The sequence below is a fragment of the Engraulis encrasicolus genome, chromosome 6 (genome assembly GCF_034702125.1).
Source record: "Engraulis encrasicolus isolate BLACKSEA-1 chromosome 6, IST_EnEncr_1.0, whole genome shotgun sequence".
Taxonomy (NCBI): domain Eukaryota; kingdom Metazoa; phylum Chordata; class Actinopteri; order Clupeiformes; family Engraulidae; genus Engraulis; species Engraulis encrasicolus.
This window is the reverse complement of record NC_085862.1, coordinates 38,671,474-38,686,391: the sequence shown is the minus strand read 5'-3', so window position 1 is coordinate 38,686,391 and position 14,918 is coordinate 38,671,474. Positions and strand designations below refer to the sequence as shown.

At 42.6% G+C, this 14,918-nt stretch overlaps 1 protein-coding gene across 1 annotated transcript; it reads right to left on the bottom strand.

Annotated features, from left to right (window-relative positions):
* Positions 1-992: 992 nt before the first annotated feature.
* LOC134450380 (small integral membrane protein 24-like) lies at positions 993-5,215 on the bottom strand. Its single transcript, XM_063200225.1, has 3 exons — positions 5,052-5,215; positions 3,608-3,758; positions 993-2,238 (listed from the first exon to the last, which is right to left on the bottom strand). Exons 1-3 carry the CDS (start codon positions 5,116-5,118, stop codon positions 2,154-2,156), a joined length of 303 nt encoding a protein of 100 aa, XP_063056295.1. The 5' UTR covers positions 5,119-5,215; the 3' UTR covers positions 993-2,153.
* Between the last annotated feature and the right edge of the window lie 9,703 nt (positions 5,216-14,918).

Here is a 14,918-nt window from a genome sequence, read left to right as displayed (position 1 = left end):
ACTGTTGCTAAAACAGGGCCTTTTGTTTTTATTTGATGATCAGTCATATGCAGTGAATTAATGATAACTTCATGTACAGGTGTTACACTGCACCTGCCTATATCATGATGCATCTGCAATAACCCCATTCAACCCCATTGCATATCTCTGCCAAATATTTCAGTGACAGAGAAGCATCACTACTTTGATTTATAGCAAGTGAATGAGCATTTGTGACCAATCAAAAGAATTGGCATGCAGTGTTTTTGAGGATATTTATGAGGATAGTGGTTAAGTTTATTGTAAATTATGGTAAAATTAGGGATACTGTGAATTGATAGCATAGCCGCACATACTATTCATTCCAGTTGATGGAAATTCATTATGACTCAACAAATCCCTTTCTTCTGTGATTGTACAGTATATTCACTTCATGTCCGTTAAATTTGAATTTGCTTATGTTGCTCATTTTCTCTGGCCCTTGCCAATTTTTTTCCCTTTGAGACGCAGATCTAGACCCCATATGAGAAAATGCTTTTTGCTAGATGTTACATCACATCACTGGAAACATTTAGGCTGTCAGGACTGCCATTCAAAATGAGTAATCGACTTCATGCCATAACCCTCTTTGCATATATACATGCCCATTTCAGAAAAAATGTCACAAAATGCAATACAAGCTCCTCCAGTTCTGTGATGCTGCCAGTCCACACCAGAAAAAGCCACATCAATTGAAACCCTATTGACTCTTATCCCACCACCACCCGAGTCAGGTGTCATCTCTGTGGTTATGTGAACCCTACAATCATATAAAAAACAAATCTATTTCCCCTTTATTTTTTATTCTGATCTCTGCCTACTTTTGCAGTCGATTATCCAATTTAAATTCTGCACTCAGAACATCCAGTCTCCACCCACAGTTCAAACTCTTACATTGTAGTTGAGAATATATGTACATGGTCAAACTTATTTTCATACAAACTAAATGATCACAAAATGCATAACATTGCTCATAGAGTTTATGTATTTATTTACTGATTGTGTATTACAAAATGCTGCCCTCTTTCTCAGGAATTAATATTGAATAAACAATTCTGCAACTGGCTCTGCCAAGTCACCTTATAATGATGGATAGTGAGGAGCACATAAGAGCAGAAACAGATCATCATGCCATGAAATCAGGTAGAACTTCATTCCAGAGATCAAAGTCATCAAAGGTGGCTATCATTTTGGACCCCATCCAGTACATTTTGGCTCAATAGTCAATAGATAGTGCAATCCTTTTGAGTAAAGCAACATGCGTGTGCTAAATAAAAGATGCCACAAACACCAGAGAAACTGCTTTGCATCTGCATATGAGACCAAGTCTGCATCTGTACCAGCCACATCAGTCACATGTATCTAGTTGTTTTCAAAGCTTTGCCAAGGGAGAGTGGTTGTCCAAAAACAAGACTTCCCATTCTTTGCTCTGCTAGACTCTCTGCATCTGGCTGCAGCAGAATTGCCAAAGCCCAAAGAAACTCACCCTATGAGCAAATGACAGCATATGATATTGTAAATATTTTGCATCATTTGGCAAAGGTTTGCAATCAGTGAGAATCTTATGTCCCAAACTTTTCTAGGTTCAAAAGTTAATTGTGGCCATGCAGAGTAGAGAATAACACTTGGGTACCATATAGGACACCATCTTTCTTTAGTAGGCTACTGTATGGTTGGTGGGTTGGGATTAAAACCTATGCTAAATGCATCAGTGACACCTCAGCCTTCTCACAGACATTGGAATTTGGTCCATACATGGCAGCCATCTTTGGGGGAATACGAAACATCTTAAATTGTATGTCTGTCTGTGCCAGCTTTACGATTCAATGCTTAAGTGATGGTGTTGGAGTATGTCTGCATTTGTAGGCTCTGCAGCACCACGCCATCTAGTGGTTGATGTGAATCTCGTGTACGGAGCTTGCATGGGGCAGTGTAGGCCATCGGTCTACTATTACAACTGCATACACCGTACAACTGGAAAATTTCATACATACTGTATAATTGCACCACAGGCTGAATAAAGAAATGAATTCCATTGTAGCAAAAATAATAAATAGCAGGCTGGTTTACAGTGATAATATGTGTGTAGGCACTTGTTCAGATGGTTGTAGAGGCTGTTTCCTTGGTCCATATCTTTACAAGACAGTCTGTTTGACATCACCTTCCTCATCCGATGAACCATCATCCTGTTTTTTAGCATTTTCCAGGTCTTGTTTTTCTCTGTTAAAAACAAACAGGCAATCATTCAAACAAATAAAAAACAACCTTGAGTGACAAAGGGCAACACCAAACGAATGGTATAATACAGACGCTTTTAATTTAGATCTCGTGTTTACTTTGTGTCACTCTGTAAGTGAATTACGACATACTTTTATTGTAAATCACTGATAAAAGGGCCCATATTACAACCACAGACTGCATCTAATGGTTGGTTTATTTACATGGCCTAGCGAATGGCCTCCTGAATATCTGAGTCAGACACGATGATAAGCCAGAAACAGGCACTTCTCCTGACAGGGACCATACAGTAAAGCAATTAGACTGACAACTGTTGGGTAATTACTTCGCTACAGAGTTCAAAGTGTGCTTGGCTAAGTTGTAAACCCCTGAGAAACACGCAGCACACGTGCACTGCACCTTGCCACATAAGACCACCTGATGGGGGTGTCAAACATGAGACCCAGGGGCCGGGGCCCTGCCGTGGCCAAACGGTAGGGCACTTGTCTACCATGTGGCCGGCCGACCCAGGTTCGATTCCCGGCCCGGGTCCTTTGCCAGCCCTTCCCCGTCTCTCTGTTTCCACTCGCTTCCTGTCACCACCTTCACTATCCTATCATAAATAATGTCAAAAAGACCCCAAAAAAAGACTAAGGGGCCGGATGCAGCCCACCAAATTGTTCAATCCAGCCCCAGACTCGTAGAGCAAAAAAAAAAAAGAATGTCAAAAAAAGAGGTAAATCTCTAGCTAGAGTCTAGGCCATTACAAAATTTGCTGCAGTTTTCTGACATTTCAGATGTTTAATACTTAAGTTTAGAACAAATGCATTTCTTGGTCATCATTGACAGTCAATGCTCCTGATATAACCGCTGTCATCCACCTCGAGATGATTGGCTACCAATGTGAATCTCATATGAAGCAGAAATTTGTGACATTGCACAAGTACGTTACTGGTGCATGCCATTTGAGATCCAATAGGCTGTATGTGACCCCTGAATTGAAATGATTTTGACACCCCTAGCTTAAAGTGATGCTATACCATTTTTGGAAATACGTTCATATCTGTATTACACCTCCACTTCAGTTAAATGATTGAGTTTTACCTTTCTCCTGTACTTCCAGCCATTCTCTGAGTATGGCAGTGCAAATTTTACCTCCAAGCTAGCAGTTAACATTGAATCCTATGAGACCAGCTCAATCATTTAACTCAAGGAGGGTATAAAATAAGCTTATTTCCAAAAATGGCACAGCATCACTTTAAGAAGGCTCGTTTGTGATGGAGCATGCTGTGCAGATTGATCTATGGCTACGCAGTATGATGCACCATCACAAACAAGGCCAATGGAGGGGAACAGGAGGAAGCAGACATACTCATCCTCCTCTCTCCCGGATATGAGCCTCTTGGCAATAAGCACCACGAAGACGATGAAGAGGAAGCCCACGACGGCTGCCAGGCCGATGAGCCAGGGCTGCAGACGAGTCTTGGGTGGGTTGGTCGAGGAGCCGGCCTCCCTCACGCCCCCTGGTGGTGAAGTAGTGTCATGAAGGAGAATTAAGAGCCTCAAAAAATATCAGTAGCAATCCACAGTTCCCATCCAAACCATGGACTGTTTAGGAGAGTGTGGAAGGAGACTGTGTTGTCATAAGGCAAAGTCTTTGAACTCTTAAAGGGTAACTTCTGCCAATTTCGACATGCAGTTGTAGTGCTCACACTAGCCTGGACCTGAGAATTTATTTTTTTTCTTCAGCCTTTTCCGAGATCCTGGTCATTGTAATGGGGGCAGTTTGTTTACATTTCAAAAAAAATCTTGATTTATTCCCAATAACATCCAAAAGGTTATGCAACATCAGCAGACAACTAGCAAACAGTGATACCTTTTGGGATAAGATTTGGAGTAGGCATATGTTAAGAAGGTTTTTTAATGTAAATCTGCCCCCATAAGAATAGCTCAGATCTCGGAAAGGGCTGACTCAAAAAATGCAGCATCACCAGTTATTGACAAGTCAAGGGTAGCGTGAGCAATACAACCGCATATTGAAATTGGCAGAAGTTATCCTTTAAATATGTGCTTCATACGAGAGACCGGCTGCCAAAGTTATCTGGGCAGTGGTGAGTGTACAGGCACAAAAGAGATCCCCTGAGCTCCCAGTGTGTATCTTTAAAAATCTGAGCTGATAGTCTATTCAAACACTTCCAGCACCTCTTCATCATATTCCAAATCAAACAGTATGTTGTGGTTCCACCTCTGAATATAGCTCCACTGCAATTACATGGTTAGCATATCACTGACATACGTAGGTAGTTTTTGCTGTCATGAGTTAGTTTGTTGGGGTAGGCTATGAATCAGAAAGTGTCATGTTACACTGAAAACACTTCTCAGTTTAGAGCAAGTTATACAATGGTGAAGATACTGTCAATCACTGACAATAATGTAGTCGCCTTGCTTTGCACTGTCACAAACACAAAACTTAAAGACACACCTGGTGTGACTGTCACTGAATAACTCTCTCTGCATAGTCATCATGAAAGAACCTTATGCCTCTTTTCCACTGCCGGTTTTCGAGTAGGCCTACAGCTTGACACAGCACGACTCGGCCGCCACTTTTTGCTTTTCAAATAGACTCGACACAGCTCAATCGTAAGGCAAAAAGTGGTGTCCGAGTCAAGCTGTGTCAAACTATAGGCCTACCACAAAACCGGCAATGGAAAAGAGGCAATAGAGAGTCTTTCTTTCGCTCGCTCTTTCCCTCTACATCTAGTAACTCAAACCCAGTGTTCTGTGCTGGCGGGAGCCTCGGTGTTGTATTGACTTACCACTCTGTGCCTGGCATACGGACAGCGCCAACAGGGTGCCAGCTAACACATATGTGCGCAGAGACATGGTGACGGATCTGATCCGTGTGCCTTCTTCTTCCTTCCAGTGCTTTCCACTGCTGGGTTGCGAGTGCTGCTTGGCTGCAGCCGTGAGACCGAAGTCTCGCCAGCGGGTTCAAAGTGCGGCTCAATCAGCATGACAGTAAATCACTGCAGATTAACAGGTAGTTTATGGCTGCGAGATTGCCATTTCTCCTCTCTCTCTCTCTCTCTCTCTCTCTCTCTCTCTCTCTCTCTCTCTCTCTCTCTCTCTCTCTCTCTCTCTCTCTCTTTCTTTCTTTCTTTCTTTCTTTCTTTCTCTCTCCCCCCTCTCCCCCTCTCTCTCTCTCATTTCTTATATCTGTCAGGCATCCATGGTCTTGGACGCAGCTGTGAGGCCTGATTCAAGGCGTCAGCGCTGCAGCGAAATGTGTTGAAGGCTTGGCCTGCAGTGCAGTTCATCTCTGGCCGAATCGCTGAGATCCACAGTTTTATAAAGTGCTATGTGGTGAACATAAGAGATGAGGTATTCTCTGATCAGATGGGTGATCTGTCAGTCAGACCAGTACCTTAGTAAACCAGAATGAGTTGGTGCTATGCTAGGGCAGGGCCAGGCAGGGAAGCAGACGGGGGGGAACATAGGGGTCAGATGTCCTGGGCCCAGGCACACCGTCAGAATTGGCAGAATTGGGTCCTCATTACATTAAATGATAATTAGGTGGGGGCCCTTTCAGATGACTTTTTCCTGGGCCCAGCAAAAGCGGCAAGCTGCCCTGGAGGGCACTCCAACAGGTTTCTACTGTAGATGTATTACGCTCATTACGTCTTCTTAGTAAATCAAGTCGACGGTGTAACTTCCGCAACAGATACCACTGTTGTATTATGTGCATATGTTCTCCCACACCTGGAGCACCATCCCGATGGGGCAACACTGGCAGCAGGAGGTGTGACTGACCTGTCAATACTAACAGGAACGTGACACCTCCATAACATCAGCTGATTTGAAAGCACACCAACATCCATGTGAACCTCTGAAGTTAAACCTTCTAAAAATGCCAAGGTAGAAAGTACATGTTTGAAACAAAACAAAACAAATTACTTTAGGTAGCTGTTGTGCTGAGCCCATTCAAAACTGCACTACTATAAACATCACCTTTAGATAGGATTCAGTGACAAAGTTACTGTGCATATTCTTAAATTAAAGAAAACAATGAAGTGATGTACTGTAACTATTTTGGTCAGTTATATAATTATCGTGTTGTGGAAAATGTGCAGAACTGAACTGACACCTGGAAGGATTATATGTGAAAAAAATCCTTTATTGATCACTTACACTTTGGATTTCACAATCCAAACTTTCAATCATCCAGACTACTCCTCATCCACATCTGCCTGTAATGAGTGAAGCAAGCGACTGGTTCAATACATAGCATACACAGTACGTAGAAATCTGCATCATTGGCAAAAAGTATTTTAGTCTATAGCTTGCAAGACTAATAGCCATAGCATATTAACCTTCTTCCTAATGAAATGATGAAACAGCACTTAGGTTTCAATATTTTGTGCTTAATTGCAGTTCATTTTGCAGTAATAAGCCATAGAGCTGTGATAAAATGGGTAGCAGCCACTTGTGTCAAACACTTACACGTTCACACATAACTGTGCAGAATTTAAAGTCCTTTGTGTTGAGTGTACAGTCAGCAATGTCGATTCCAAGCAAATTTGTCATATCACTCCTCTTCTCTCTCACACACAAACACTGTGTATTTGCCTGTGAATGGCTGTAAAGAGAGCAATACCATGGTCAAAGCTGGCAAATACTATGGTCAAAAACTAAACAGTGTCCTTTTCCAAACCCATCTGTCTGTCTGTTTTTCTGTACGTCCGTCACATGTGTAAGCCAAAGTATCCTTGTGGTGGATGTAGTGGAGAGGGTGGGATGTACAGCTTATGTAACGTATGCAGTAGCTTATCTAAAGGACGCAACTGTTTGTCAACAGCCATCACCAACTCCATCATCCCATCATTAACGGGTTTCTCCAGATATGGTCAGTGGTCCTCTTCATCTTCTTTCAGCTCCTGGGCCAGTGACCTGTTGATATGACCTGCCCACTGAGCTGAACTACAAACCACTCCTGGGTCAGTGGTTAGAGCAAGGGTTAGGGTTAGGGTTTGTTAACACAGGTAGCTAATTTCGAAAAAGCAGCCCATGTCAACAGAGCAGTGTTATGTCGATGTGAGCTACCCATCAAGCTGAACTACCAATATTACAGTTACAGTTAACGTGAAGTTAACCCGAGCCCTAACACTAAAAATGACCCTAGCCTAGGTAGAGCAGTTCGAAGAAGCAGCCCATTTCGTCAGTCGCAACACCGACCGGATAGCAGAAGCGTCCGTGTTGGGGGGGTTGTTGGGCCATGACACCACAATGCAGTAGCGCCCCTAGGATTAGGATTATGGATTGGGATTGGGCAATCCCAATTGGAGTTCATTTTGATGAAGCAGCCCATTCCCAAAATAGTCAGAACACCGGCCAGCTAGCTAAAGCGTCCGAAAGTGTCTGTTGAAGGCCATTACAATGCATTAGGCTACAGTAACTCCAGCTAGGGTTTGGCCTGCCATACTGGTGGCAGCCCATTTTGACACCACCAACCACCTAGCTGAAGCGTCCGAACGCCACCCGTGGGGCATTGCGGGGTGCGCGCGGCTCGCGTCCGTCGGAGATGACCCAGATGGCCGGGTTGTTCTTGTTGCCCTCCAACAGCACCTGGAACTCCTCGGCCTTCACCATGGCCTCCAGCTCCGGGTTGGTCTCCGGGCACCAGTCAATCTGGAACTTGTCCTTGCACTCAAAGTAGTTCACTGCCTCCTCCTCTATCTGCTCCCCAAACACGTAGTCTACGGAGAGAGAGAGAGAGAGAGAGAGAGAGAGAGAGAGAGAGAGAGAGAGAGAGAGAGAGAGAGAGGAGGCAATCCACCTGCTGTCTTTACATAGATCAAGATTCAAGGTTCTTTTTATTGTTTTTTTCTTGGACATACACGTAGCTACAACATAACACACAGCACATGACTTGTCATGATACACATGACATGTCGCCAAAAAAGTAGAATAAGAGAAAGAGAGAGAGAGAGAGAGAGAGAGAGAGAGAGAGAGAGGAGGCAATCCACCTGCTGTCTTAAAATACAGTAGATCAAGATTTTTCTTGGACATAGGCCTACATACACGTAGCTGCAACATAACACAACACTGATACACATGACGCCAAAACATTAGAATATTTAATACTCTATAGGCTACTACATGTCTGTTTGGAAATGATGATGGTTTTGATTTAAGGAATAACTGAATAAACTAGATTGCATTCTCACAGAAAATGCTGGAAGCGGGCTTGCCTTTTGGGGCAGAGATGAGCAGTTTTATTTTTGATGTCTCTATCCCTAAATTAAAAACAAACTACTATTGAGATAACAAAGCTAAAAGAAATGTTGGAAAAAATCCATCCACCCAGTCAGAAGTTATGGGCCAAACAATTCAGCCATCTTGGATTCAGCCATCTTGAAAGTGTTGTAGCTCCGCGTTTTGGGGATATACTAAATTACATACATGGTATTTTAAATTGGCGAAGGAACACTGCATATGATATAATTTTGAAAATCAACATGGGTCCGAGTGGGATTCGAACTCACAACCTCCATATCTGTAATCCAGCACCTTTGCCATTGATACTAAATGACATACATGGTATTTTAAGTTGGCTAAGGAACACTGCATATGATATAATTTTGAAAATCAACATGGGTCCGAGAGGGATTCGAACTCACAACCTCCATATCTATAATCCAGCACCTTTGCCATTGATACCAAATGACATACATGGTATTTTAAGTTGGCTAAGGAACACTGCATATGATATACTTTTGAAAATCAACATGGGTCCGAGTGGGATTTGAACTCCCTACCTCCATATTTTAATCCAGCACCTTCACCATTGGGCCAAGCAGCTGCCTGCCAAAAGCATTCCAGCAAGACAATATCAGATTGCATTGAAGAGCTGAACAATAGACTTCTAGAACTGTAGTGCAGCTGCTCGTTAAGAATAGAATATTGAGAGAAAGTGACAGTTGAGATGGAACCCTTTATTGACAACACCTGTTGTGATTGTCTGTATAGCAGTTAGTATGGTGCTCTAAGGCAGACTGCAGAATCAATAACAGTTTCTAGGTCTTAAGCTTATCGTTGTAAAAAAACTAAAAAGAATTGGCACATTTCCTTTCAACAGATTGGAGTCATACATGTGATCTTTCTAACAGTCCTTGAATGAAGTTAATATAGGTTTATAGGTTAAACCGGTCAGTCACAAATGGACCTCTTGTGGAAGATGTGCTGACCTCTTCAGAAAGACACTTCAAGAGTCAATGGGAAAAGCAATGGGGCCAGCCCTGCCGTTTTTACACACCTGCCATTTAAAAAGTAATGGGAGTTGGGACATGAAACTTTCACAACATGGAGACATCCCATAGAGCTCGCTAACAACGCGTCAACTAAACTTCTAGGTGAAAGTGTTGATGTTTTGACCGAAAAAGCCTCCCACACTCTGATCTGTAGAGTGGCGGAACCTTGGTTCATGAAGGTTCTACCATTGTTTTCAATGGGGACCCAAACTTGCACAAAATCGCCAAAAACGGAAAAACGACAACAGACACAGACACACTATATCAGTACAAATGATCTCCAAGCCGAGCCGGTCGTTTTAGTGTTTGAACGGTGTCTCTATCTCGAAAGGCCTAGGAGGAGAACCATTTTCTATTTTTACTGCCCTGCACAAGAAAGCAACAAAGCAAGCAAGCATAAACGTACCTAGAGATGACTAGAATCGGGCCTTGCTCTGCAAGCCAGCTTAATAAGCACTCAACAGTTTTCTTTTTTAATTGCCTCACAAATTATTTTTTTATTATTATTATTGCCTCACAAATGTTGGCTGACAACCTTCTTCCATGTGAGATTGTGATTTCACCTTTGACCCTAATAGGTGTGCATTAAATGACCTCTGAAGTTGCACCTATTGAGGTCAAAGGTCAACTCGCCATATGGAAGGAGGAAGGTGTCAGCCTGAAATGTTTGTGAGACAATTGAAAAGGAAAAAGAAAGGGGGGGGGGGGGTTCTTGATAGATTTATTTCTTGAGACTTTGTTTTCCTCAACTGACAAAGCATCCAGTTTAGTAGGCCTACAGAACTCCTGATTTTCTTTCTGGTTTGAGCTTTGAGGATTTGTCAGTTTATTGTGGCTGACTGTAGTAGTTCAAAATGTTCAAATGTTTTGTATCAGTTATTTAGTACAAAATATTCCAGGAAATGATTGTGGGGAAAACCATAGTTATCAGTTATGTAAATGTTGATTTCGGTTATCTGACATGTATTTTTGTTTCATTGTTCCTTTTAGTGTATATTTATGCTTTTTTCATGCCCTGGAAAATTCAGATAAACACTACAAGCCAGAGACATTTCAAGCACATCTGCTCACTAAGCCAAAGTAAATATTTTAACTAAAGCAGCCAAAAATATTTTCTTACTCTAATGACATTTATATTTGTATCCTCACTGACTTGTATTCATTTTGGACAAGGATGTAGTGCTCCTTTTGAGTTGAATAGTTGTTTAACAAAGAATATTGTGATGACCTTTAAAGGTAGAACTTAACTGAACCGCCAGACAAAAGAGAACTGCCTGAAAACTGATATTGGTGAATCCCATTCGACAAAACCTCAATATTTTCCATCACAATAGTGGGGTCTTGATCCCTTGGTGGGATATCCAGTTGTTAAAGGAGATTACACTGTGACCCACCACCAGTTTACAACAACAATGTGAGGGTGTGATTATCTGAATATGTTTCTCATTGAGATGTTTATATCTGCCAGGTTAAGGAGGATGTCCTTGATCTGGTGTCATATGCTGTGACCAACGCTGCTGTGATAACTACCACCAAGTCCACTATTGTGCACAGTACATGTGTGGATGTGATTATCTAAATATCGTGAGATGTTTATACCTGTCGCGTCATGGAGGATGAAGTGCCTCATGCTGTGGCCAACAGCTTAATAACTTCCACTCCCACTATTGTGCACAGTATATGTGAGCATGTGATTATCTGAGTATGTTTCTTGTTTACGTGCCAGGTGGTGGAGGACTCGGAGGTGTTGTGCGCTGTGACCAACAGCTTAATAACTACCGCCACAGCCACACAGTTGTTGTGTGTGTGAGGACTGGATTATCTGAATATGTTTCTTGTTTACCAGCCAGGCGGTCGAGGAGGTCTTTGATCTGGTGTACTATACATGGTGCTGTACGCTGTGACCAACAGCTCAATAACTATCACCGGGGTCATCCCTATGTTCCCCGGGTCCTATGTTCCCCTCTACCGGGGAACATAGGACCCTTTTTTCAAAAAAGGGTTCTATGTTCCCCACTGCTTCCAGACTGCTGCCGCATGGCAAAGCGCAGGTTTTTGTTGCACCTCTGACAGATTAGGTTTAGGGATAGTTTTGGTCAGGACACAAATTTACAACTCAGAAACCTTGCATTACTGACAGGTTAGGCTTAGGGATGGTTTTGGGAAGGGCACAATTTGAAAACTCGGAAACATACAAGGCGGGGAATATTTTTTAGAAAAAGGGTCCTAAGTTCCCCGGTCCCTAACAAAGACAGGGGAACATAGGACCAGGGGAACATAGGTATGTTCCCCTATCACCACTGCCACTGTTGTGTCTACAGTGTGTGAGCGTGGGATTGTCTAAATATGTTTGTCATTAAGATGGTCATACCTGCCAGGTGGTTGAGGAGGTCTTTGATGAGGTGTCCTACGCTGTGACCAACAGCTTAATTTTAACAACTACCACTCCTACTACTGCGTATGTGTGAGGTTTTGATTATATACTGTATACTATATACTGTATGCCGAGGTGGAAAGAGTACAGAAAATTTGTACTCAAGTAAAAGTATCTTTACTTTGCCTAATTCCTACTCAAGTAAAAGTTAAAGTACCTATCTAAAAATCTACTCAAGTAAAAGTAAAAAGTACTTCACTTAAAAATGTAATTTGAGTAAAAGTACTTAGTTACTTTTAATTACCTTTCCTCTCAATCATTTAATGTTTCTTTTTCTTGAATATCGTCCTCCATGACCTCTATCTCTTGCTTGGCACCAGCCATCATCCAATGATGTGTGCCATCCTGCATAATCTTTCATTTCCGGCAGATTGTGGCATTATTTTGCATGGCATTTTGTCTATTTTTTTACTCAGTACTCAGGCCAGGTTCCAGTGTAATTGAGTAAAGTACTTGGGTCAAAATGTACTCAAGTACAAGTAAAAGTATTAATTTTAAAAACTACTTTATAAGTACAACGTACTCATAAAAGCTACTCAAGTACAATACTTGAGTAAATGTAATTAGTTATTTTCCACCCCTGTTTATATCTGTTTCTTGTTGAGATGCAGGCGTCCTATACGCTGTGACCTACAGTTTAACAACTACCACTCCCACTATTGCGTATACGCATGTGAGGTTGTGATTATATATACTAGACATGTATCTATATATCTGTTTCTTGAGATGTTTATAAATGCTGGCCTACCTACACAGTCGAGGAGAAGGTCTTTGATGAGGTGTCCTATACGCTGAGACCAACATCTTAAAAGCTACCAATCCCACTATTGCGTATATGTGAGGTTGTGATTATATACTAGCCTATATACAGTATCTATATCTGTTTCTTGTTGAGATGTTCATAAATGCAGGCCTACCTGCGCAGTCGTGGAGGAGGTCTTTGATGAGGTGTCGTATGATGGCGTAGAGGGCGATAAGGGCCCCCGTGGAGGCCAGCAGCAGGTAGATGACGTAGTTGGGCAGGGTGATGGCATCTCTGGCCGGAGGTTTGTAGCTCTTAAATAGCACTTCTTCCGTTACACTGGGGTCCACAGTAGCTTCAGTTACATCCATCTTAATGGGAGTTACTAGTTAGTGGGAGGCCAGTGTGTTGTATCTAGAAGACGGTGCTGCTGTCATGTTGGCCTGGAGACTCACGTGTATCAGCAACAGATCTCACGATTCTGTTAACCAATCAAAGTGAGTTAATCAATTCATTTAATGAATTTAAACCTAGACCAAAACACCCTTACAGTTTGTCTCAAACTTGAGGTAAGAGTGTCTAATAAAACAACAGGAAAGATATAGGGAAATGAAGAGAAGCTCTTACCGTTGAGAATTTTGTCTCGTCTGCTTGTTGTGACAATCCTGTAATCTTCTAATCCCCTTGTCCCTCTTCATACAGTTAAGGTGTATGAATGAACTACACAGAGGAAATCCCAAACAAGACCTGTTCATGCACAGGACGCCCTAACTTATTGACTCCTCCAAAGATGCCAAGGCAACACTGTGTTATGACAACCAAGGGTTGAGGCAGACAACCATGACTATGGTGCGTCAGCTTGGGCACTGCCCTCACAACCGGAAATAAGACAGCTAATGCACTTAGTGGCATAAGCACTGGGTCAAGGGCGCCTGTCCTGCAGAGCCTGGATTGAACTCTGTGGAGCAGAGCTCTGAGGGAGACAGATGTCTGGGGAGGTAGTGCCCTACAGGGGGCGCCCTAAAGCTGATATCGACCACAGGGCGGTCATGGGTAAGGGCGTCAGACTTGTAGCCCAAAGGTTGCCGGTTCGACTCCCGACCTGCCAGATTGGTGGGGGGAGTAATTAACCTGTGCTCTCCCCCATCCTCTTCCATGATTGAGGTACCGGAAGCATGGTATCGTCCTGCCGCACTGCTCTCTTTCGGGCACCATTGGCGGCTGCCTCCTTGCAAGGGTGAGGCATTGGTGTGCAATGTGCACTTGTGTGCTGTGAAGTGCTGTGTCACAATGACAATGGGAGTTGGAGTTTCCCAGTTGGGCTTTCACTTTCACTGTCAAAATGATATAACTGCACCCTGAAATATGCACTGATTTGCTAATTGATCTGGGTGATATCATGGGTGACTAGCGATTGCATCCTGAAGTATGTATGAATCACTGACTAATCATGGTGACATGCAAAGAAGTGCTCAATAACTGTCATCAATTACTAATGTCACATCACATAGGCAAATTCCATTCAGTGTAAAGTGAGATGCTAGTGGCACCCCCTGCAGGGTTGGTGTATGATTACGGTTGACAATAATAACGCCTAGAATGTGTCTGCGGGGGAAAAAATGGTTAACCTACAGAAAAAAATCCCTTTTTACTGAAGGAAAAAGCAGCATGTTTTTATTACAAAACTATTGAACTTAAGGAACCTTTTGATCTGTCTTCTGATCTTCTAGGCTGATTGACATGGGTTTACACAGGTTTGTTTACAAAGCTCAAGACAGATCTTAATTGTATTGTGTAGTGTACACAGCCTACAGAGAGATCAACATCTCTGATCTGTGGTATAGTTTGCATCCATTCTGTTTAATCTCTTAAATCAGTGTATCCACTTGATATAAACATGCAATTTCACAATGGCATAAGCCAAAGCAACAAAGAGTTCTCGGTTCAGAACCCCTGAAGGGATAAGACCGTTATAAGCCTGGACTGATAATGCTGGATGAAAGTAAGAAGATGGATGAGCAGACCCCTGACACACTCTCGTCAAGGTAGGTGTGATGCGTATGGCTGTATACCTTGGCAGCGCAATCGCACATGCGCACACTCACACAGAGACACACACACAGACACACAGACACACACAGACACACAGACACACAACACAAAACGGCATTCAGACAGAAATCACACCAAGATATCTAGT

Excerpts from the sequence above, each read along its gene's own strand:
- LOC134450380 (XM_063200225.1), bottom strand. The coding sequence starts at position 5,118 with ATGTCTCTGCGCACATATGTGTTAGCTGGCACCCTGTTGGCGCTGTCC. Across the intron at positions 3,759-5,051 it reads CGTATGCCAGGCACAGAGTG|GGGGCGTGAGGGAGGCCGGC; the intron begins GTAAGTCAATAC and ends CTTCACCACCAG. Across the intron at positions 2,239-3,607 it reads TCCGGGAGAGAGGAGGATGA|AGAAAAACAAGACCTGGAAA; the intron begins GTATGTCTGCTT and ends TGTTTTTAACAG.